The sequence below is a fragment of the Salvelinus sp. IW2-2015 genome, linkage group LG37, assembly GCF_002910315.2.
Source record: "Salvelinus sp. IW2-2015 linkage group LG37, ASM291031v2, whole genome shotgun sequence".
Classification (NCBI taxonomy): Eukaryota; Metazoa; Chordata; class Actinopteri; order Salmoniformes; family Salmonidae; genus Salvelinus; species Salvelinus sp. IW2-2015.
Genome location: NC_036876.1, coordinates 15,280,142 through 15,303,106, shown reverse-complemented (window position 1 = coordinate 15,303,106; position 22,965 = coordinate 15,280,142). Strand labels below are relative to the sequence as shown.

The 22,965-nt window shown below is 42.3% G+C and overlaps 1 protein-coding gene and 1 long non-coding RNA gene across 3 annotated transcripts in view; both read left to right on the top strand.

Annotated features, from left to right (window-relative positions):
* LOC139023852 (uncharacterized) overlaps positions 1 to 22,965 on the top strand; it is a 278,919-nt gene that overhangs the window by 187,513 nt on the left and 68,441 nt on the right. The gene's annotated exons all lie outside the window — the stretch shown is intronic.
* The window catches only part of tbc1d14 (TBC1 domain family, member 14), a 79,209-nt gene that overhangs the window by 23,543 nt on the left and 32,701 nt on the right, over positions 1 to 22,965 (top strand). Inside the window, exon 4 of one of the 2 annotated variants that reach the window (XM_023982221.2) lies at positions 14,420 to 14,543. In XM_023982221.2, coding sequence (XP_023837989.1) covers positions 14,420 to 14,543 — 124 coding nt within the window. Of the gene's footprint in view, positions 1 to 14,419; positions 14,544 to 21,649; positions 22,227 to 22,965 lie in introns of those variants that run through there. The other variant, XM_023982223.2, reaches the window with a different exon arrangement.

The following is a 22,965-nucleotide window of genomic DNA, read 5'->3' as shown; positions in this document are numbered from 1 at the left end:
GTAAAGTCAGAACATCTGCTTTCTCAGTCACAGCCTGTCACCAAGGGAGTACCCCAAGGCTTGATCCTAGGTCCCACTCTCTTCTCAATTTACATCAACAACATAGCTCAAGCAGTAGGAAGCTCTCTCATCCATTTATATGCAGATGATTGTATTATACTCAGCTGGCCTCTCCCTGGATTCTGTGTTAAAAGCTATTCAACAAAGCTTTCTTAGTGTCCAAGCTTTCTCTACCCATAACCTTATTCTGAACACCTCCAAAACAAAGGTGATGTCGTTTGGTAAGAAGAATGACCTTCTCCCCATCGGTGTGATTACTATCTCTTTGAGGGTTAGATTCAGATGACCATGCTAGACTACGGAGACATATTTTATAGGTTGTCAGGTAAGGGTGCTCTCGAGCGGCTAGATGTTCTTTACCATTCGGCCATCAGATTTGCCACCACTGCTCCTTATAGGACACATCACTGCACTCTATACCCGTCGCAAGACCCACTGGTTGATGCTTATTTATAAAGCRGTCTTAGGCCTCACTTCCCCCTATCTGAGATATCTACTGCAGCCCTCATCCTCCACATACAACACCCGTTCTGACAGTCACATTGTGTTAAAGGTCCCCAAAGCACACACATCCCTGGGTTGCTCCTCTTTTCAGTTCACTGCAGCTAGCGACTGGAATGAGCTGCAACAAACACTCACACTGGACAGTTATCTACATTTCTTCATGCAAAGYCTCAATCATGGACACACTTACTGACAGTTGTGGCTGTTTCACGTGATGTATTGTTGTCTCTACCTTCTTGCCCTTTGTGCTGTTGTCTGTGCCCATTTAATATTTGTACCATGTTGTTGTCATGCTGTGTTGTCTTATTTCTCTCTTTTATGTATTGTTGTGGTGTGTCTCTTGTCGTGATGTATGTTTTGTCAAATTTTAATCCCAGCCCACGCAGGAGACCTTTTGGTAGGCCGTCATTGAATATAAGAATTTGTTCTTAACTGACTTGCCTAGTTAAACTAAATAAACTGATCAATTGGGGGAGAAGGGCCTTGGTCAGGGAGGTGACCAAGAAACCAATGTTCACTCTGACAGAGCTCCAGAGTTCCTCTGTGAAGATGGGACAACCTTCCAGAAGGACAACCATCTCTGCAGCACTCCACCAATCAGGCCTTTTATGGTGTTGTTGCGAAATGGAAGCCCCTCCTCAGTAAAAGGCACATGACAGCCCACTGAGTTTGCCAAAACGCACCTAAAGGACTCTGACCATGGGAAACAAGTTTTTCTGGTCTGATGAAACCAAGATTGAACTCTTTGGATGGAATGCCAAGCTTCACGTTTGGAGGAAACCAGGCACCGCTCATCACATGGCCAATACCATCCCTACGGTGAAGCATGGTGGTGGCAGCATCARGCTGTGGGGAAGTTTTTCAGCGGCAGGGACAGGGAGACTGGTCAGGATCAGGGGAAACATGAACGGAGCAAAGTACTGAGATATCCATGATGAAAACAACATGCTCCAGAGCGCTCAGGATGTCAGACTGGGGTGAAGGATCACCTTTCAACAGGACAACAACCCTAAGCACACAGCCAAGACAACGCATTGGCTTTGGGACAAGTCTTTGAATGTCCTTGAGTGACTCAGCCAGAGCCTGGACTTGAACCCGATAAAAAATCTCTGGAGAGATCTGAAAATAGCTGTGCAACAACGCTTTTCATCCAACCTGACAGAGCTTGATAGGATCTGCAGATAAGAATGGGAGAAACTCCCCAACTACAGGTCAACAAAGTATAGAGTTAAGGTTCTGAATTCTTTAGTAATATGATTGTGATATTTCAGTTTTTGCTTTGTCATAATGGGGTGTGTGTAGATTGAGGGAGACAAACTATTTAATCCATTTCAGAATAAGGCTGTAACAAAATGTGGAAAAAGTGAGGGTCTGAATACTTTCCTAATGCACTGTATAGGGCTATATATCAATCAACAACAGGATTATCTAGTTTGGATTCAATTTGAATGGAGTTGATGGAGAGAGAGACAGTGCTCGCTCGTGCACTGATTTTTAAAGTAATGATTTTCGACCGATTTTCGGCAGTTTAAAAAAGAAAATACATCTTTACAATAAAACAAAATAAGGTGACCCCCGAAAGCCAGATGGAGATGGGTGAATTAGACGCGCGTTCTGTCTCTTATGTTACGGTAGCGTAGACTAGGTCTACCTGTCAACAAAAAAAAGAAAAGTTCCCGTGATGAGTTTTACATGCGTTGTGAACTGCGTCCATACTTTGATGGTCTTTGTCTTCCCACCCTGATTGATGATTCATCATGCAGAGGCTGTAGAGAATCCAGATGTAGACATGGCATATCATTGAACAGTTCCATTTCAAACCATGCTATTCATATAAATAATTGACTGGTTTCTCGCTGTTATTTATCCTGGGAAAAGGGAGTGGGTTTGGGAGGTAAATCTTGGGAACTGGGTTCCCACCATTCAACCCTAGTTTCGATGTATAGCATATGCGAAACTGTATGGCCTATTATTTAATTTGTTTTTACTTCCCTTGAACATTTGTCCACCTCACTGTTCAGCTATCGGAGATTTGAGCACTAAATGCATCCGYGCGCTGCACACGTAGACCCATGGGCTTAGCCGTCCACTGTATGATATTACTATTTTAAAAAAGGAATAGAGGCATAGCCCCAGAGAACGATCGAGAAATGCCGGCCGCATGCTACAACACCGACATGCATTTCTTAATTTTTTTCAGATAGGTACTGCGTTCACAAAACTGACATGGGCGTACATTTTCGATCAGAATGTTTATAAAGATAAGCATTATATTGTTCGATTTATAGGAGTAACTCTGGTAGGCCTCAAACATTCTTCCTCGCCTCAAGTGAGTCTGTTGGAGCGCCGGTGTGCACTGCCTTCATATCATAGGCCTGCAGTATAATAGGCTAATAACCACACCAAATGTTTCTAAACTTTATAAGGGTAATATCAAAGGTAAGTCTTAAACTAAAGATGGATCGAACCTAATTTGGCCAACGAAAATGTCTCAACAGAATGAAACACGTTTTGCATATTTAACGGGATTAGATTAATAAATAGGCCTACAATGATATACAATAATAATTGTGATAAAACCAATGATTCTAAATACCAAAAATAAATACTAAGTTCCAAAATTGCGTCCTACCTGAATAGCGAGTTGCACAGTAGTCTGCATTTGGCCGTGACAACATTCTTCTCATCTTTGTCCACTACTAGGGATGTGCATCGTTCCCTTTTCAAGACAATTTGATACACGTATCTAGATACATGGGCTCTGATACGATACAGGAACAATATGTTTTAGTTTGAAAATGTCACAGCACTTTTATACGCCCAATCAGTGCACAACAATTCTAAATGCCATMGTATATTAACATTTTGTTTTTGGGCCACGTTTTAAAAAGGGCTATTTTTTTTATTTTCTCAACTGGTAATTGAAGTGTGCCATTCAAATGCATAGGCATGGAAGGCAGGTTTCATCAGCGTTTCACACACCAATTTGCAATTTGGTGGAGGGGGTATGCATTTTTAAAACATAGCTACGACATCGGTGCCCGGGGAAKAGTGGGATAACGATCTTGCTCAGGGGCAGAACGACAGATTTTTACCTTGTCAGCTCGGGATTCGATCCAGCAACCTTTCGGTTTACAGCCCCCCCACACCTCTCTGATTCAGAGGGGTTGGGTTAAATGCGGAAGACACATTTCAGTTGAATGCATTCAGTTGTACAACTGACTAGGAATCCCCATTTTTAAATATGATTTACTACATACTATGAGGCATGTTTTACATTGCTTCAAAGTAGCCTAGGCAAAATCCGACCACATCCGTGGAGGCAATTTATTTTATGAAGACTTACAGAGCCCAGTAAAACCAGTAGCCTATGTCTCATGTTCTATTGGTTTTCAACTTTCTTTCATTGTCCTGTAGCCAAATGCACATTTTCATGTAGCCTGCTGTCTTGTGCTCATTGTTGCGCTAATAATGATAAGAAATAGTTTATCAACATTTTAAGTTAAACGTTTTGATCTGTTCCATCAGATTCATTGCTTTTTTTTTTTTTACGTTTTTTTTTTAAATGTAGCCTAGACCTACTGGTTGTATGAATTTGGGATCTATTGTCCCACAACTGTCTGTTTGGGCTATTTCTTTCTCAACAAGCTGACCAATAAAATAGGTCAGCTTTTCTACTAAAGGGGATAGTAGATTGACATAGGGCTCATAGATGGCGCGTCCATAAGACTAGGGGAAACAAGCATTCCTCAAGTAAATTGAATTAAATTGGCCAAATTATATAGCCTAACTAGTCTACGCCTGTCTATACAGAAATACATGAAATCTTTCAAAAGGCTATTAAGCATGATTTGGCCACAGATGATCATTAGCTTCCCCTAGCCTTAAAAAAATGTAATATTCATAATCGCATTGCCAACAGTCATAAGGAAAGGCTGAGCAATTTGGGCAGTGTGCGTGGCAAATATCAAATGGATGGCTTGGGGGTAAAAACTGTTGAGAAGCCTTTTTGTCCTAGACTTGGCACTCCGGTACCACTTGCCATGCGGTAGTAGAGAGAACAGTCTATGGCTGGGGTGGCTGGGGTCTTTGATAATTTTTAGGGCCTTCCTCTGACACTGTCTGGTGTAGAGGTCCTGGATGGCAGGCAGCTTAGCCCCAGTGATGTACTGGGCCGTACGCACTACCCTCTGTAGTGCCTTGCGGTCAGAGGTCGAGCAATTGCCGTACCAGGCAGTGYTGCAACCAGTCAGGATGCTCTCGGTTGCAGCTGTAGAACCTTTTGAGAATCTGAGGACCCATGCCAAATCTTTTTAGTTTCCTGAGGGGAATAGGCTTTGTCGTGCCCTCTTCACAACTGTCTTGGTGTGTTTGGACCATTCTAGTTTMTTGGTGATGTGGACACCAAGGAACTTGAAGCTCTCAACCTGCTCCACTGCAGCCCCGTCGATGAGAATGGGGGCGTACTTGGTCCTCCTTTTCCTGTAGTCCACAATCATCTCCTTAGTCTTGGTTACATTGAGGGATAGGTTGTTATTCTGGCACCACCCGGCCAGGTCTCTGACCTCCTCCCTATAGGCTYTCGTGTCGTTGATCAGGCCTACCACTGTTGTGTTGTCTGCAAACTTAATGATGGTGTTGGAGTRGTGCCTGGCCATGCAGTCGTGGGTGAACAGGGAGTACAGGAGGGGACTGAGCACGCACCCCTGGGGGGCTCCAGTGTTGAGGATCAGCGTGGCAGATGTGTTGCTACCTACCCTCACCACCTGGGGACGGCCTGTCAGGAAGTCCAGTATCCAGTTGCAGAGGGAGGTGTTTAGTCCCAGGATCCTTAGCTTAGTGATGAGCTTTGAGGGTACTATGGTGTTGAACGCTACGCTTTAGTCAATGAATAGCATTCTCACATAAGTATTCCTTTTGTCCCYGTGGGAAAGGGCAGTGTGGAGTGCATTAAAGATTGCATCATCTGTTTGGGCGGTATGCGAATTGGAGTGGGTCTAGGGTTTCTGGGATAATGGTGTTGTGAGCCATTACCAGCCTTTCAAAGCATTTCATGGCTACGGACGTGAGTGCTACGGGTCTGTAGTCATTTAGGCAAGTTGCCTTTGTGTTCTTGGGCACAGGGAGGTCTGCTTGAAACATGTTGGTATTACAGACTCAATCAGGGACATGTTGAAAATGTCAGTGAAGACACCTGCCAGTTGGTCAGCACATGCCCGGAGCACACGTCCTGGTAATCCGTCTGGCCCCGCAGCCTTGTGTATGTTGACCTGTTTAAAGGTCTTACTCACGTCGGCTACGTGATCACACAGTCGTCCGGAACAGCTGATGCTCTCATGCATGCCTCAGTGTTGCTTACCTCGAAGCGAGCATAGAAGTGATTTAGCTCGTCTGGTAGGCTCGTGTCACTGGGCAGCTCACGGCTGTGCTTCCCTTTGTAGTCTGTAATAGTTTGCAAGCTCTGCCACATAAGACGAGCGTCGGAGCCGGTGTAGTATGATTCAATCTTAGCCCTGTTTTGACGATTTGCCCGTTTGATGGTTCGTAGCAGAGCATAGCAGGATTTCTTGTAATCTTCCGTTTGTCAGTGTCAGCGGAGTAGGCTACCCTGTAATTAGTTGTATTAAAAAAGATTCTGCTAATGTCTCCAGTCTTATAACATGTAGTAGAAATGCATGACATGTGTTTTTCACGTGTAAAGAAGAAACGTATCTGATATAGCCTATAAATCAAATTGTATTAGTCACTTACAGTGAAATGCTTACTTTACAAGTCCTTAACCAACAATTCTTTAAAAAGTTAGGAAGAAAAACACAAGTAGAAAATACAAAAAATATCTTGCATACGTTTGCAAATGAGGTGACGCATGGAATGCTTTATTATAAAGGTGCATTTTTTATGGTGAACGTTTGCTTCRCCGAAATTGAAACTCACGCGCCACCTATGCATAGGCTAGTGATGTTGCTTTTCGTTACTCATCTTGTTGACTGAGGAAAAGTAAATGAATGTGGACAGTTATTCTAGCATCTTCAAATTGTCCAGTAATGACATCCTCAACTTGCATGTTCTGTTAAAATGAATTASSAGAATCCGAATGGGATTTCTGTCATTCTTAGCACTCGTATCTAAAAGTGACCGTACACTGATTGTTTAAAGCAAACCTACCAAAACTGTTACTGATGGTGAACCTGAGCAATCAGAATAAAATCCATTGTAAGCCCCATTCAGCAGGTATGGCCAGATGATAGTTGTCTCTGGTAGCTTTATTTTATTCCGGTAAAACTCCTTAACAGCCCATAGATGCCTGATATATATATATATATCAAGCCATTTTAGCATTTGAATGCTGAAGGTGCTGCACAGATGTGCAGGAACAGGCTGCCTACCTCGCCTTGGGCACAGTGCACAGTTTGACTAGGCTACTGATATTGCCTGGGGTTGTTTGGCATGCAAAACGACTTGTTCGAAACTGAAGGAGAGGGACGCATCATTTCTCACAAAAGATGAGGTCTTTTTGGAAGGTAGAAATATGTAATATGAGCAAAAATAATTGTGAACCGGCGATTCGTAACATATCAATAGATTTTATGACCGACGCATGCTAAATTTGGATCGTTTTGGGGTCCGTGGCACGATACACTTGCATTTTAAACATTTTAATCCGGGGGGGAGGGGGGGCGATGCGTAGCGGTGAATCGTTAAATCCCTATCTACTACAATATTAAAATACTTGTCCATACGGAGGACATTCCCCTTGTATGCTTTTCACTATAGGCATACTTTTTAACTTTRGTTTTACTTAAATGGAAAAAGACCTCCATCCTTGCAATCAACAGTAACCTAGGCCAAGGCTCCTCGCTCCCGCGCTCTCTCTCCTCAGCAGCAGGCGCATGCACATAAGACAGTGTGTTACCGACGGTTATGGATGATGACCATTGTGGAAAAAAAAAAAATTCTGTCCAACGAACAGCTGACTGACCACCACACATATAATATAATGAGGGGGTGTGATTTGATGGCCGTGTTTCTCGGGTGTGTCCTAGCCACCACCAAGACACACAGATCTGTCAGTACCTTGGCTACAGCTGCCCCCCCCCCCCACACTCAAACACAACAAACAAACCTCTTGCAGGTTGAGTTCAATAACTACAGGCAGATGTTTGGTGAGATGTATACAGACGGTCATTTTATGTTCTGATTAAACCAGTACAGTTAGCTTTGACACCTGTGGTCACTTCTAACCTTCAAACGTAACATTTGGTGACTAAGATGGCTGAATTTTCCCTGCCACCACCCTCCCTCTGTTCCTCGCTCTGTCTGGTGAGTCCCATGTTCCATGGACTCGATGGATTCAATCTTTTCAAACACACTACCGGTCCAAAGTTTTAGAACACCTACTCATTCAAGGGTTTTTCTTTATTTTGACTATTTTCTACATTGTAGAATAATAGTGAAGACATCAAAACTATGACATAACACATGGAATCATGTAGTAAACAAACAAGTGTTAAACAAATCAAAATATATTTAAGATTCTTCAAATAGCCATCCTTTGCCTTGATGACAGCTTTGCACACTCTTGGTATTTTCTCAACCAGCTCCACCTGAAATGCTTTTCCAACAGTCTTGAACGAGTTCCCACATTTGCTGAGCACTTGTTGGCTGCTTTTCCTTCACTCTGCGGCCCGACTCATCCCAAACCATTTCAATTTAACACTTTTTTTTTGTTGCTTACTACATGATTGAACTCAAATGTTTTMACCTTTTTGACCAGGTCCAATGTCACCAACCTGATTACGGTGTCCTTCCTGTTCCATTTATAGGAATGCTCACAGCGAGGGTATGTCTGCGTGATGAATGCTGTCTTGCTGGTCTTCTCTATGGTGAATGTTRGGCTGCAAAGTGGACATCTCTAGAACAACTGCAGCAGGCAATCCTCATAAACAATGTACTTCCTCATCTTATMWMGTGMTGATGACTGGGAGGGCCTGTGACYGYGTGATATAATAGACAGCCAAGTGGTAAATTGCATTTTGTTATAAAGAAKGGACGAAGCTTTTTGATGATGTACTGCACAACCAAATTGACTCTGGTGCTTGGTTTGGTAATTAACCTACTAGTTTATCACACTGGGTGTTTGTTTTTATGCAACTTCTCATCACACACATTACCGTTGATGAAGCCATTCGTGTCATCAGGGCAGAAACGCTGGTCAAGCTCATTTTAGGTTGTCACTAGTTACCAAGTCATCAACCTGCCTATTTCTACAAATTATCTTCTTAAAATGTGATTTTAAACCTAACCTAACTGGTCATTTTGACTAACCTTAAATTAAGATCAAAAAGCTAAAAAAAAAAAAAGATGAATGTTTATGATATAGCCAGACTGTGGGCTGTGGTAACTAGTGAAAACCCTAATTCTATGCTTTACAGATGTAGACTAACTTTAGCTCCAGATTGGATTAGATTGGCTTGCTTGCCTTGCTGGCGTTATCAAATGATAGTCACATAACCAACAGTATCTAGACCAGTGGTCACCAACATTTTCRGAATCAAAATCACTTTTGCAGTCAAAAAGCAAGCTGAGACCTGTGTCAGATTTCAAAAAAACTTTACGTAAAAAGGACACCATGCAATAATCTGAGACGGCGCTCAAAAATAAAAATTTCTCCTCTGTTGGAGTCAACAGAAATACGAAATTACATCATAAATATTCCCTTACCTTTGATCATCTTCTTCAGAATGCACTCTCAGGAATCCTAGTTGTTTTTTTCGATAATGTCCATGACTTATGTCTAAGTAGCTACTTTTGCTAGCATGTTTAGTGCACATGCCCAAACGCTCGCGCAGATGCAGGCGAACTCGGACGTGATCTTCAAAAGTTATATAACAGGTCGAATAAACTGGTCAAACTAAGTAGAGAATCAATCTTCAGGATGTTGTTATCATATATATCCAATAACGTTCCAACCGGAGCATTCCTTCATGTCTGTAGAAGTTATGGAACGCAAGGCGATATCATGAGGAAAGCGCATGACCAGGAACTGGCATTCTGCCAGACCAATGACTGAAACACCTCCCATCCGGCCCCACATCACACTAGATGCTTCATTCCACGTTCTACAGACTGTTGACATCTAGTGAAAGGCGTAGGAAGTGCAAACAGATCCATATCTTACAGGGAATTGAATAGGCGATGAGTTGAATATTGACAGTCTCAGAATTCTCACTTCCTGTTTGGATTTTTTCTCAGGTTTTTGCCTGCCATATGAGTTCTGTTATACTCACAGACATCATTCAAACAGTTTTAGAAACTTCAGAGTGTTTTCTATCKAATAGTAATAATAATATGCATATATTAGCATCTGGGACAGAGTAGGAGGCAGTTCACTATGGGCACGCAATTCATCCAAAAGTGAAAATGCTGCCCCCTATCATAAAGAAGTTAAGTGACACAAAATCGCAATGTTAATGAATTTTAAAATGTGTGTTACAGTAAAGGGATGTGAATACTTTCTGAAGACACTATAATGTTAGCTAAACGGTTAGCATCACCATTTGCCAGTTAGCACAACATGGCTAGCCTGTAGCTGGCTAGCTTGCCTCGCTAGCATTATTAAATGGTAATGTTACATAACCAGCAGTATCTAGACAATACACAATACACACGTATGAGGTACGACCTAAGTACATTTTAATGAGGTAGCTACGCTAATGTTAGCTAGCCTGCCTCACTTTGACATTATAGTCAGTCTTTTGATAATCGCCACATTCTTATCGGCAGACTCGACAGCCTTGGTTTCCCTAACTGCCTGTGTATATTTGTTGCTAACTTCCCTGAAAAGTTGCATATCACTGGGGCTGTTCGATGCTAATGCAGAACGCCACAGGATGTTTTTGTGCTGGTCAAGAGCAGACAGGTCTGGAGTGAACCAATGACTATCTCCTAGTTCAATTTTTTTTTTATTGGGCATGCTTATTTAAGATGGTGAGGAAGGCACATTTAAAGAATAACCAGGCATCATCTACTGACGGGATGAGGTCAATGTCATTCCAGGATCCCCCGGCCAGGTCGATTAGAAAGGCCTGCTCACAGAAGTGTGTTAGGGAGTGTTTGACAGTGATGAGGGGTGGTTGTTTGGTCGCAGACACATTACGGATGCAGGCAATGAGGCAGTGATCGCTGAGATCTTGATTGAAAAGAGCAGAGCTGTATTTGGAGGGCGAGTTAGTTAGGATGACATCTATGAGGGTGCCCGTGTTTACGGATTTGTACCTGGTAGGTTCATTGATCATTTGTGTGATATTGAGGGCATCAAGCTTGGATTGTAGGATGGCCGGGGTGTTAAGCATGTCCCAGTTTAGGTCATCTAGTAGCACGAGCTCTGAAGATAGATGGGGGGGCAATCAATTCACATATGGTATCGAGGGCACAGCTGGGGGCAACAGTGAGAGACTTGTTTCTGGAAAGGTGAATTTTTAGAAGTAGAAGCTCGAATTGTTTGGGTACAGACTTGGATAGTAATACAGAACTCTGCAGGCTATCTTTGCAGTAGATTGTAACACCGCCCCCTTTGGCAGTTCTATCTTGGCGGAAAATGTTATAGTTAGCGATGGAGATTTTCAGGGTTTTTGGTGGTTTTCCTAAACCAGGATTCAGACACGGCTAAGACATCCAGGCTAGCAGAGTGTGCTAAAGCTTTTCCTCACATCATCCACTTCAATGCTCCCCCCCCCCTCCTGCCTTCTGAGAAATAGCAGGTCACTTATTTTATTTGCCATTAAGGAGATCTGAATGTCATTGTCGGTTACTTTTTTTTTATTTTGTTTTTTGTTTTTTAACCTTTATTTAACCAGGTAGGCAAATTGAGAACACGTTCTCATTTACAATTGCGACCTGGCCAAGATAAAGCAAAGCAGTTCGACACATACAACAACACATAGTTACACATGGAGTAAAACAAACATATAGTCAATGATACAGTGAAAAAAAATAAGTCTATATACAATGTGAGCAAGTGAGGTGAGATAAGGGAGGTGAAGGCAAACAAATATATGTATAAATAAATAAAAATATAAAAAGGCCATGGTGGCGAAGTAAATACAACACAGCAAGTAAAATAAAAACTAAAAACACTGGAATGGTTGGTTTGCAGTACTTTGAACTGGCTTTCAGGCTTTGAGTTCTGTTTTCAGGCTTTGAGTTCTGTTTTCAGGCTTTGAGTTCTGTTTTCAGGCTTTGAGTTCTGTTTTCAGGCTTTGAGTTCTGTTTGTCTCGTGCGGTAACTTGACAGTGTGCTTTGAAGCAGAGCCCGTAGAAACCCAGACTAACAAGTCATTGGCCAGTTTCTGGTCTCGGTCTTTTTGGTCCTAGCAACCATTAGGCAGGCACAAGTGTACACACACCTAGACACTTGGATAGACTGTAGAAGTCGGGCCACATTTTTCAATGGGAAGATGCAAGCCTCGGCCCTGTATCTCAGTCAATCTACTATCTGTGTTTTTTGAAGGAATTCGAGATGGGTTCCATGGGGGTGAGTGGGTCAAGGGATATGGGTCATAATGGTCATGTCAAACAGCAGTCCCTCTCTGACCACTGACCTGTATCCTCCAGAGTCTCTCTGTTGAGATTCGGGTGTAACTCACTCTGTGGTTTTAATTCAATAATACGTACACTACAGTTGGCAGCTGTGTGTTTCTTTGTTGCTCTCAGTGTGAGTGAGTGTCAGGGAGCAGGTATTAACGATCTGTTGGTCAAAAGGCAGGCGGTAGACTGTTTTCATTATGCGGTCAATGGGGTTCCAAAAAGCCATATGCTTTGTTACAGTACATTTTAAGGTGGCCTGACATGACTTTTCCACAGTAAAGATGCTTCATACTGTATAGCTAGTGAATTTAGGATTCTGTAATCCAGTGAGATTGTTACATTTACCCTTTGCCGTGGCCGTTTATGCTCATAGTACCTTTCCAAATATTCACACATTTTCCCTTTTTTAAAAGGAATTGTGTCAACAAAAAAGTCATTGGATAAGCCTGTGCCATAGTGTCTTATCCCGAATTGCTTTGCACTCTGTAAATCCAGTGATTCGAAAGGTTCCGCTTCCCTAACGAATAGTAACCTTATGGATTGCGTAGCACTTAGGCTAGTAGTAGAAAATAGAAGCTTTACTCCGCTGGAAAGCAGGAAATGAGCTGGCTAGCGTCATCAAATGTATCCGCCTGTTACGTCACCTCGATTAACGAAGAGGAAGTTGGCCCGTTTATCAGATGCTGTTTATTCCATGCTTTTTCACTCTCTCTTCAAGTTTTTAATTGAAGCCTTCCATTGTCTCTTTGTGAATCCTGCACCATAGCCTGTCTTGATGGAGAAATGAATGCAGTATCCCCATCTGAAAGGGATGCAGACCATGTGAAAGAGATGGCCACGTTCATTATTATACCCATTTCGCATTCAGTTCTAAACATCGTCCGCCCAAGCTAAACATACTGTTCCGACTGTCCGTGTGTTAGCCTATTAGAGCAGCGTCTAGTTGGTACCACAAACTGTTGTCCGATGGAACATGTGAAAACGTTTCCTCTGTTGAATGAGACACATTTTCGGTAAATGGTTAACCAGTAATGTTGATCCCTGTTTCACGTACAGAGATCAAATCCCATTTTATTTGTATCTTGCGCCGAATATAACAGTACCGTTGTTAGGTTCTAAATTTTAGTAATTAACTCATGGACACTAGAGAAGCTTAACCAAGTGTACTTCTTCCCGAAGGGTCTATACAGCTGTAATTCAGACATGGTTTCCCCCGTTGTAGTATTCATACCCCACCTTGGGTGGAGTCTCCTCCTTATCGCTAAACATGGCATCATTATTGCTGGGCAGTGAGCTATGTGACATGATCCTTCAACGGTTTCTCCCCTTATCAGAACTGCCACATGTGATCGTGTTCCCTGCACTCAGCCCCTCCCAAGCGTCATTATGGCACCCCTCATGTCTCTTTTGGAACTAATGTTCCTATACTTCTGAGTATAACAATGTTCAAAGTCTACCCCAGAATCCAACACCGTGAAACGCTTACTTACAAGCCCTTAACCAACAATGGAGTTAAGAACATTTTTACTAAGTACACTAAAGTAAAAAATGTAATAACACAATAGTGATAACAATAACCGAGTCAATGGCGGTACAGTTTGCTTTAAAGCTGAACTCAATGGTGAAACTGCCACGTCCATTGGGATATTACAAATACGTTACTGTGAACAACAAACACGTTTTTTTCCTTCCCTTCAGACGTCATTGCACGCGCGATAGAACAGCAGAATATAATAGAGGATATCATTTTTTGTAACCATGCTGCTTGACGCACCTCGCCTCTGTTATTGTTATTATTTTGTAGACAGAACGAAGGTGCTGAAGCAGACAGTGGCGCTGCTTCCCCTAATGCAGATTCCATCTTTAATGCCAAACCCATTGATTATTACATTTCTTCGCTGTGCTCTTTCTAGCCTACTTTATTTCGAGGTGGTATTTTTAATTGAAGTGTAGCCCAGCGCTCTGTCCCTGGCCTGTACTGCTCCACTTTTCACATGATTGGGTCTTTAACTGCCAACTGGCTCGTTGTGTGGCTTTGTGTTTAAATCTGTGAATTCCGCTTGTGCGCTTATCTCATGGACACACGCCAGCCAGCGTTTGTATTGTTGCTGTTCTCCGCCTCGGGTGACTTAGTGAAGGGAGCCAGTGTGTGTTCAGCTTTGGCTCTGGGTTTTAAATGTCTTAATTTACATGTTCTCACTCACTATCTTTCTCTGTCCCTCACTATTCTCTCTCTCCCCTTCCCTCTCTTGCTCCCTCACTCTCTCAGGAGTCTGTTTGTCAAGAAAGTGAAGGACACTCGGCCAGTGGAGCAGAAAGACCCGGGCTGGAAGCTGTTTGGGAAAGTCCTCCCTAGAGACTGCTCAGTGAAACACCCCCAGAAAATACAGAAGGTACGCACGAGCACACACACACACACACACTCACACAGATAGAGAAAACAGACCACGCTGCTCGACGTTAACGCTTGTCCTCTAGTCCGGGACAAGTAAAAAGAATTGGCAGACAAGAAGATTATAGATTTAAGTTGTCCAAATGGACAAGTAAAAAAAAATCACATCACAATATCAAACAATTACTTTGATCATAATTGGATCAGAGAGGCCAACATTGGAATACTATTCAAATGAATGACATACTTATAAGCAAAACTCCGGTCATGTTTTTTTAATTTGTATTTGATAGGATCCCCATTAGCCGGCGCCAATGGCGACAGCTAGTCTTACTGGGGTCCGACACATAACGAAAAATACATTACAGACAAAAGAGTGTACATACATTTAAACATTAACATATAGTGTGTGTTTGCATCTATCATTTACACACACATGTCAGTACATCCTTTAAAAGTTACGAGCTTATGCTGCTACCGTTTGTGGTAGATGGTGGCATTCTGTCATTGCACCACACTATCACAACGGGGAGTTAATCTGTTGGTAGTCTAAACTGTAGCAGTTAATGGAGGCGTTTTTAATCTGAGAGTCTCTCCTCTGGCACTATATTCCTGCATCTGGCAACAACAACAAACTGTCAGTGGTCCTGGAGTTAAGAGAGAACTTGGGTAAATACAGTGGGGGAATTTCACTTGACATGTGGACTGACGATTTTAGAAAAATAGGCATGGTGGGCTTTTGATTTCTCTCACACTAAAAACAGAAATAAATTATTCTAAATAACAAACTGGCTTTATTAACAAATTAGTAAGAATGTCTCACCCCATGTTCAAGAATGGCCTTTTCCCCTTTCAGATTACAATCGCTCACTTTCGGTTATTTGAAACGAAATCATCTCCAAAATATCGTTTATTTTTTAAACAAGCCATAGAAAGTTGGTTGCAATTTCAGTAAAAAAAAAAAAAAGTAAGGAACTTGTTTGCCATTAAAGACCAAAATTAGTTAAAGAAATTGTGATAAATATATACCACCGTCTTTTGCGCATGTCATTTTCCTTTCAGAATGCATCCTTATTTACAAAGTTATTATTAACCCTGCGTTATAATTATATAAAAGCCCCTTAGATATTCTCACAGATCAGGTTTGCCCTAATGAAAAATGCCCCTTAGATATTCATTTAGAATCCTCCAATCCTCTAAATGTAATTATTTGCGGAGAGTCACGTCCTACCATAGACAAAATGAGTATTGGTTAGACTACAATTAGGGTGTGGAAATGTTATGCCCCTTAGATATTAATTTAGAATCCTCCAATCCTCTAAATATAATTATTGGCGGAGAGTCACGTCATTGGGGAGAGTTGGCTGAGTTGAAGAAGGCGAGGAACGAGATGGAGTCACAATCAATGCCAGGCAAGCATGCAGGTGTTTATTTTAACTACATTTTAGTTGCAACAAGTTTGATCGGGTTTAAATCAGGAGACCTACATGTAGAGATGAAAAAWATATATATATTTAGATATACTGTAGGTCTACCGTAGGCGACATGTTTCACTAGTGTTGAGTAATGTGCTGTTAAAAGTGTTGTGGGTCTTATTTATTTTGAATGAACCTTTATTTTACTACTTAAAGGTCTACTTACTCTGCTGGCATCTTGAACCAGTTTATGCCCTTATTTGCAATGCAAACCATAACGAATTACTATGGGAATAAATGGAAGAGGCAAGTGGAAGGGGGGGAAAAGTAAGGAACTTCGCAGTTGGCCCTGGAGGCCTTTTGAAAACATGTTTTCACAAACGCTATTAGCAGAACAATAGACATGATGTGGTCCCAAAAACACCTCTCTGACATAGGGTCCAGCATATCTCTTGATGATATCATTGAATGTCTTGCCAGCTTTGATCCATGCCTGGGCCTGCATAGCGTGAAGTTCATATTGAATAACAAGATGAGTGTTATAAGCTTTATTTTCCCATATCTAGCTAACAGTGGTTGGCTAGCTCAAAGTATTTTAGTGGTGTGTGCATTGCATCTGTACCATCCCATAGCCTACATTGCATATGAAGTGGGACTGGCTCGTCTGTGGATGTTACTGAGAAAATGCCCTCCTTTTTAAAACGTTTTCGTCGTCTCTGCTGTTGACTCCCCAACATGGCGGTTCGCGCATTCTGATTGGCCTAAAGTTAAGTTTTTGACTACTGATGAGCTTTGCTATTCTACATGTAGAAACGGTAGGTTCGTACCGCTTTTGTTCTTGCAAGAGAAGGAACGGCCTCCCACTGTGATAAGTACCTTTTTCAGCAGTCTATGGGCAGTGAGATTCTTGGTGTGTTTCACGCTTCAAAGCACTGTGAGGTGAACGGTGAAAAGAAACCACATGCTGCTTTTGGTTCTAATCATGCGAGGGTGATGGAGGACACTAAAATATGACTTGTCATATTACAGTAGTACCCAGTCTCTTGACCCAATGTCAAAGGTTGTATCTCTCTCTCTCTCTCTCTGTAATCTCTCCTTTGCTTCTTGTAGGGTTGAATACTGTATTTGTACGTGTGTCTGTGTGTGGGTGGTTGACGTTTTAAGCATGAAAAATCGATTTTTGTGGTATGATACTAGGTCTGAATATTTGAAATGTATGTGGTCAGTTATCATTTTAAAAAAATGCCACATTTCATACAGTTGAGCATTGAATTTGTCCTCCGGTGTGACATGACAATTATTATTCTTAAGATACATCATTTTGATGAAAAAATGACGTGTTGTCATTCCTGTCTGTCCTGGAAATGAAGTACAATTAGGCATTATTTCCTTTCAATAATATTTACGTTTAATTTTAACAAACCTTTTTTTAAATCCACAAAACTACTAGTGGGGCATGCGGAGATCACTTGCCACATGTTCCATTATGATTTTTATGTTTTCCCGTGGTGAAAAACATTTCATTCTCCAATTTCAATTGTCACACCAAAGGACATGTCACACCATAGGATGAAAGAAAGAGGTAGTCAGTTAAAAATAGATGGCAAATAGGGGGGAAAAAAGTGTAAAACAAATTTAAAATATGTTATATTTGAGGTTCTTCAAAGTAGCCACCCTTTGCCTTGATGGCAGCTTTGCACACTCTTGGTATTCTCTCAACCAGCTTCACGAGGAATGCTATTCCAACAGTCTTGAAGGAGTTCCCACATATGCTGAGCACTTGTTGGCTGCTTTTCCTTCACTCTGCGGTCCAACTCATCCCAAACCATCTCAATTGGGTTGAGGTCGGGTGATTGTGGAGGCCAGGTCATCTGATACAGCACCATCACTCTCCTTGGTCAAATAGCCCTTACACAGCCTGGAGGTGTGTTGGGTCATTGTCCTGTTGAAAAACAAATGTTAGTCCCACTAAGCGCAAACCAGATGGGTTGGCGTACCGCTGCAGAATGCTGTGGTAGCCATGCTGGTTAAGTGTGCCTTAAATTCTAAATAAATCACAGACCGTGTCACCAGAATAGCACCCCCACACCATCACACCTCCTCCATGCTTCACGGTGGGAACCACACATGCAGAGATCATCCGTTCACCTACTCTGCGTCTCACAAAAACAGTGGTTGGAACCAAAAATCTCAAATATGGACTCATCAGACCAAAATACATATTTCCACCGGTCTAATGTCCATTGCTCGTGTTTCTTGGTCCAAGCAAGTCTCTTCTTATTGGTGTCCTTTAGTAGTGGTTTCTTTGCAGCAATTTGACCATGAAGGCCTGATTTTATGCAGTCTCCACTGAACAGTTGATGTTGAGATGTGTCTGTTACTTGAACTCTGTAGCATTTATTTGGGCTACAATCTGAGGTGCAGGTAACTCTAATGAACTTATCCTCTGCAGCAGAGATAATTCTGGGTCTTCCTTTCCTGTGGCGGTCCTCATGAGAGCCAGTTTCATCATAGCGCTTTTTGCGACTGCACTTGAAGAAACTTTAAAAGTTCTTGAAATTTTCCGGATTGACTGACCATGTCTTAAAGTAATGATGGACTGTCTTTTCTCTTTGCTTATTTTAGCTGTTCTTGCCATAATATTGACTTATCCCTATTTGGTAAAATACCATCTTCTGTATTTCACCCCTACCTTCTCACAACACAACTGATTGGCTCAAACACATTAAGAAGGAAAGAAAAATCCACAAATGAACTTTTAACAAGGCACACCTGTTAATTGAAATGCATTCCAGGTGAATTCCTCATGAAGCTGGTTGAGAGAATGCCAAGAGTGTGCAAAGCTGTCATCAAGGCAAAGGGTGGCTACTTTGAAGAATCTCAAAATATATTGTTTAACACTTTTTTGGGTTACTATATGATTCCATAGTTTTGATGTCTTCACTGTTATTCTACAATGTAGAAAATAGTGAGTAGGTGTGTCCAAACCTTTGACTTTAAAAAAATTTGGGGTCACTTAGAATGTTCCTTGTTTTTTAAGAAAATCACTTTTGTTTTGTCCATTAAAATAACATCAAATTGATCAGAAATACAGTATAGATATTTTTAATGTTGTAAATGACTATTGTAGCTGGAAACGGTTGATTTTATAATGGAATATCTACATAGGCGTACAGAGGCCCATTATCAGTAACCACCACTCCTGTGTTCCAATGGCACATTGTGTTAGCTAATCCAAGTTTATCATTTTAAAAGGCTAATTGATCATTAGAAAACCCTTTTGCAATTATGTTAGCACAGCTAAAAACTGTTGTGCTCATTAAAGAAGCAATAAAACTGTCCTTTAGATTAGTTGAGTATCTGGAGCATCAGCATTTGTGGGTTCCATTACAGGCTCAAAATGTCCAGAAACAAAGACCTTTCTTCTGAAACTCATCAGTCTATTCTTGTTCTGAGAAATGAAGGCTATTCAATGCTAGAAATTGCCAAGAAACTGAAGATCTCGTACAACACTGTGTACTACTCCCTTAACTTCTCTAGGATAGGGGGCAGCATTTTCACGTTTGGATGAAAAGCGTGCCCAGAGTAAACTGCCTCCTACTCAGTCCCAGATGCTAATATATGCATATTATTATTAGTATTGGATAGAAAACACTCTGAAGTTTCTAAAACTGTTTGAATCATGTCTGACTATAACAGAACTTATTTGGCAGGCAAAACCCCGAGGACCAACCATTCAGATTTTTTTAATTTTTTTAAGTCACTCTCTGTTCAATGGGTTTCATTGGGAATCCAGATTTCTAAGGGACCTTCCTGCAGTTCCTATCGCTTCCACTGGATGTCAACAGTCTTTAGAAATTGGTTGATGTTTTTCCTTTGAGAAATGAAGAAGTAGCCATGTTCAGAATGAGGCTCCAGTGAAGTGTACTGTTTGTTAGAGGCCCGTGACCAGAAAGCATGCTACACATTGTTTTCCTCCGGTATTGAACACAGATCATCCTGTCTTCAATTTTATCAAATATTTACGTAAAAAAATACCTAAAGTTGTATTACAAAAGTAGTTTGAAATTTTTGGACAAAGCTTACAGGTAACTTTTGAGATATTTTGTAGTCACGTCGTGCAAGTTGGAACCGGTGTTTTTCTGGATCAAACGCGCCAAATAAATGGACATTTTGGATATATATCGACGGAATTAATCGAATAAAAGGACCATTTGTGATGTTTATGGGACATATTGGAGTGCCAACAGAAGAAGCTCGTCAAAGGTAAGGCATGAATTATATCTTTATTTCTGCATTTTGTGTTGCGCTGGGAGTGTTGAAATATGATGGTCTGTGATTGTTAGGTGGGGTGCTATCCTCAGATAATAGCATTGTTTGCTTTCGCRGTAAAGCATTTTTGAAATCTGACCCTTTGGCTGGATTCACAAGTGTAACTTTAATTTGGTATATTGAATGTGTGATTTCATGAAAGTAAAATTTTTATAGTAATTTATTTAAATTTGGCGCTCTGCATTTTCACTGGATGTTGGCCACACGCTACCGTCCCACATTTCCCAGAGAGGTTAACAGAACAGCGCAAACGGGCTCTAACCAGAATAGAAAGAGGGGTGGGAGGCCCCAGTGCACAACTGAGCAAGAGGACAAGTACATTAGAGTGTCTAGTTTGAGAACAAAAACTTCTCGGGTTGACTGTTTGCCTTTAGGAACAAAGCTTTACTATTAGCTGGTGGGTCTGAGTTGACCCAGGTTTGAAATTGTACCACTTTCCTGCTTTAAGTTTGACCATAATTTGCCATCATTGTATCCAACTCCTGTGATAGTGTGAACTATGAGGTGACATCATTACCTGGGGTCCTCCAATTTAAAGAGGCCAAAGAGTCACTTGACTACAACTATAGGCCACTATCCACCATTCGATCCTTTCAGTGGGTGTGGACAGAAATTGGAGTCCTCCTGCTAGCCAGGTGAGCTCTGTATATCTACCCCAGACAGCCTCTCCCCCGTTAACCCAATCTAGCCTTAGGCATTCTCATCTCCTGCGGTGGGAACCTTATCCCTGGTGCCTGGTCTCAGATGGCTATATTTTCAGCACCTGCCTGGAAGCCATTGTCTCGCCATGGCAAGCCCTGCCTGGTGACAGGGGGTGGGCGAGGACTCCGTGGACGAGGACTAATGAGTTTCTGTTTTATTAGTCTACTGCTGTATTTATTCGGCTTTATTGCGCTGTCACACTATAGGCTGTAATTCAACTCTCGAGCTTTACTTTTCTAATTCTCAGCGTTCCGGTGTTGTAAGTCAGGATATTTCTCTTGGTAATATGTCTGAGGGGCGGTGAAGCCTACGTGTTCATTTTCATCCCCCAGACACAGTCACTGGTTGCCTGCAGGAAAGGTTATTTATTCACAACCAGGAGTGGTTGATTCAAATTTAAACACGCATGAACATTCTTGGTTAATTCAGACTGATGTAGTTCACACTGTAAACAATATTCCCAGATGGAGTGTTCTGTATTGTCCTGGATTTCCTGTATGTTTCATAGCCCTCCTCCTTGTCCCACCGGTACCTAGCTGTCAATCACCTGGGAATCAGCCAATCCCTGTTCCCCCCTTTATCCCTGGGCCGCCCTCCTCTGAAGCTAGACAGAGTTGCTGGACACAGGAGAACTGGCTATAATTTGAGAGGGCGAGAGCGAGGAGGAATGAAACGGAGAGGGGGAGAAGAGCGGGGGGGGGAAAGCTCCACACAGCACATGACCCAAGGCATCGCTGTTAGAGCGCCGAGAAGATGGATTGTTATAGCAGAGAGGAGGATTGGATGAGAAATGGATCCTGTATCAATTAATCTGGGATTAATTAGAGTGCCTGGCTGGGCACAGGAGATTAGTGTGCTCCTTTTCAGCGCAGCGACGGGGAACAATAGAGCACACGGCAGTGCTGATTTGCCGACACACACACACTGAAAAGAGAGATCGGATCCTCTGTGTTCTGCACTGACGCGTGGCCTCTCAGTGTAGCGTCATCGTGCGTGCTGGGAAGGAGAGAAGCAAGGAGGGAGGGGAGTGAGAGAGCGGTAATCATGCTGCCGCTGATGCATCAGCTCCAGCTCGGGGTGTGTCCCATCGGCGGGCCCGCTGTCCCCCTGACCTCTTCATCCTCGTCCTCTGTGTGGGCTGTAGCCGGGCCAACAGGAGCAGCCATGACGGTTTGTGAAGTTTAGCCCCCCCCCCGGGTTGGTCTGGGTGTCTTTACGGAACTGCAGCGCTCATGGTGAGTGCGCCTGTGTGTGTGTGTGTGTGTGTGTGTGTGTGTGTGTGTGTCAGCTCGAGGGTGAGGGGGCGAGCGCAGCAGTCTACCGTCTCTCAACTCTCTCTCTTCGTCTCTTTCCCCGTCTGACAGTAGGATAAATTATGGAGTAGAAAGACAAGGAATGATGGAGTGAGCAAGAGACCTCATCTCTCTTAGGTGAAGAAGTATGTGTGTCGTTTCTTTTTAAAGCTTCTGCTGACCGATCTTCCTGTATTAGATTTGTTCAGCAGGTCTATTCATTGAAATACGACCTGTCTGAAATGCAACAGCGTTGTCCTTTTTCTGCAAACTCATGTTTTCCCTGTAGGAAGTGTCTGGTGTTTGTCTATTCGCCCTCTCTGTGGTCCGTGGGAAGGCATGACACGTGAAAAGTGCTGAAATATTCAGCTCCAGTGCGGCTCAGGAATGCCAAGCTGGGAGACGGCGTGGTCTCTGCGTTCCCTGCTAAAATGTGTGTAGAGGGGTTTCCTTGTTATTTGTCTCTCCCCAACTGAAGAGAAATAAAGCAGATTCATTTCAGAGGAAGGTTGGGTGTGTTTTTTTTTCAGTCAGTGTTTGACGACGACTGCAGTACCTTTTATGATGTTCAAAGCTCTCAATTTTAGCTCTCAGCTGACACAATTCTGCATGCAGCTCTGTGGGTTGTAGACAGTGATTGCTGGTCAAAATATTGTCAGCCCTTTTGTCAGTCCATTACATA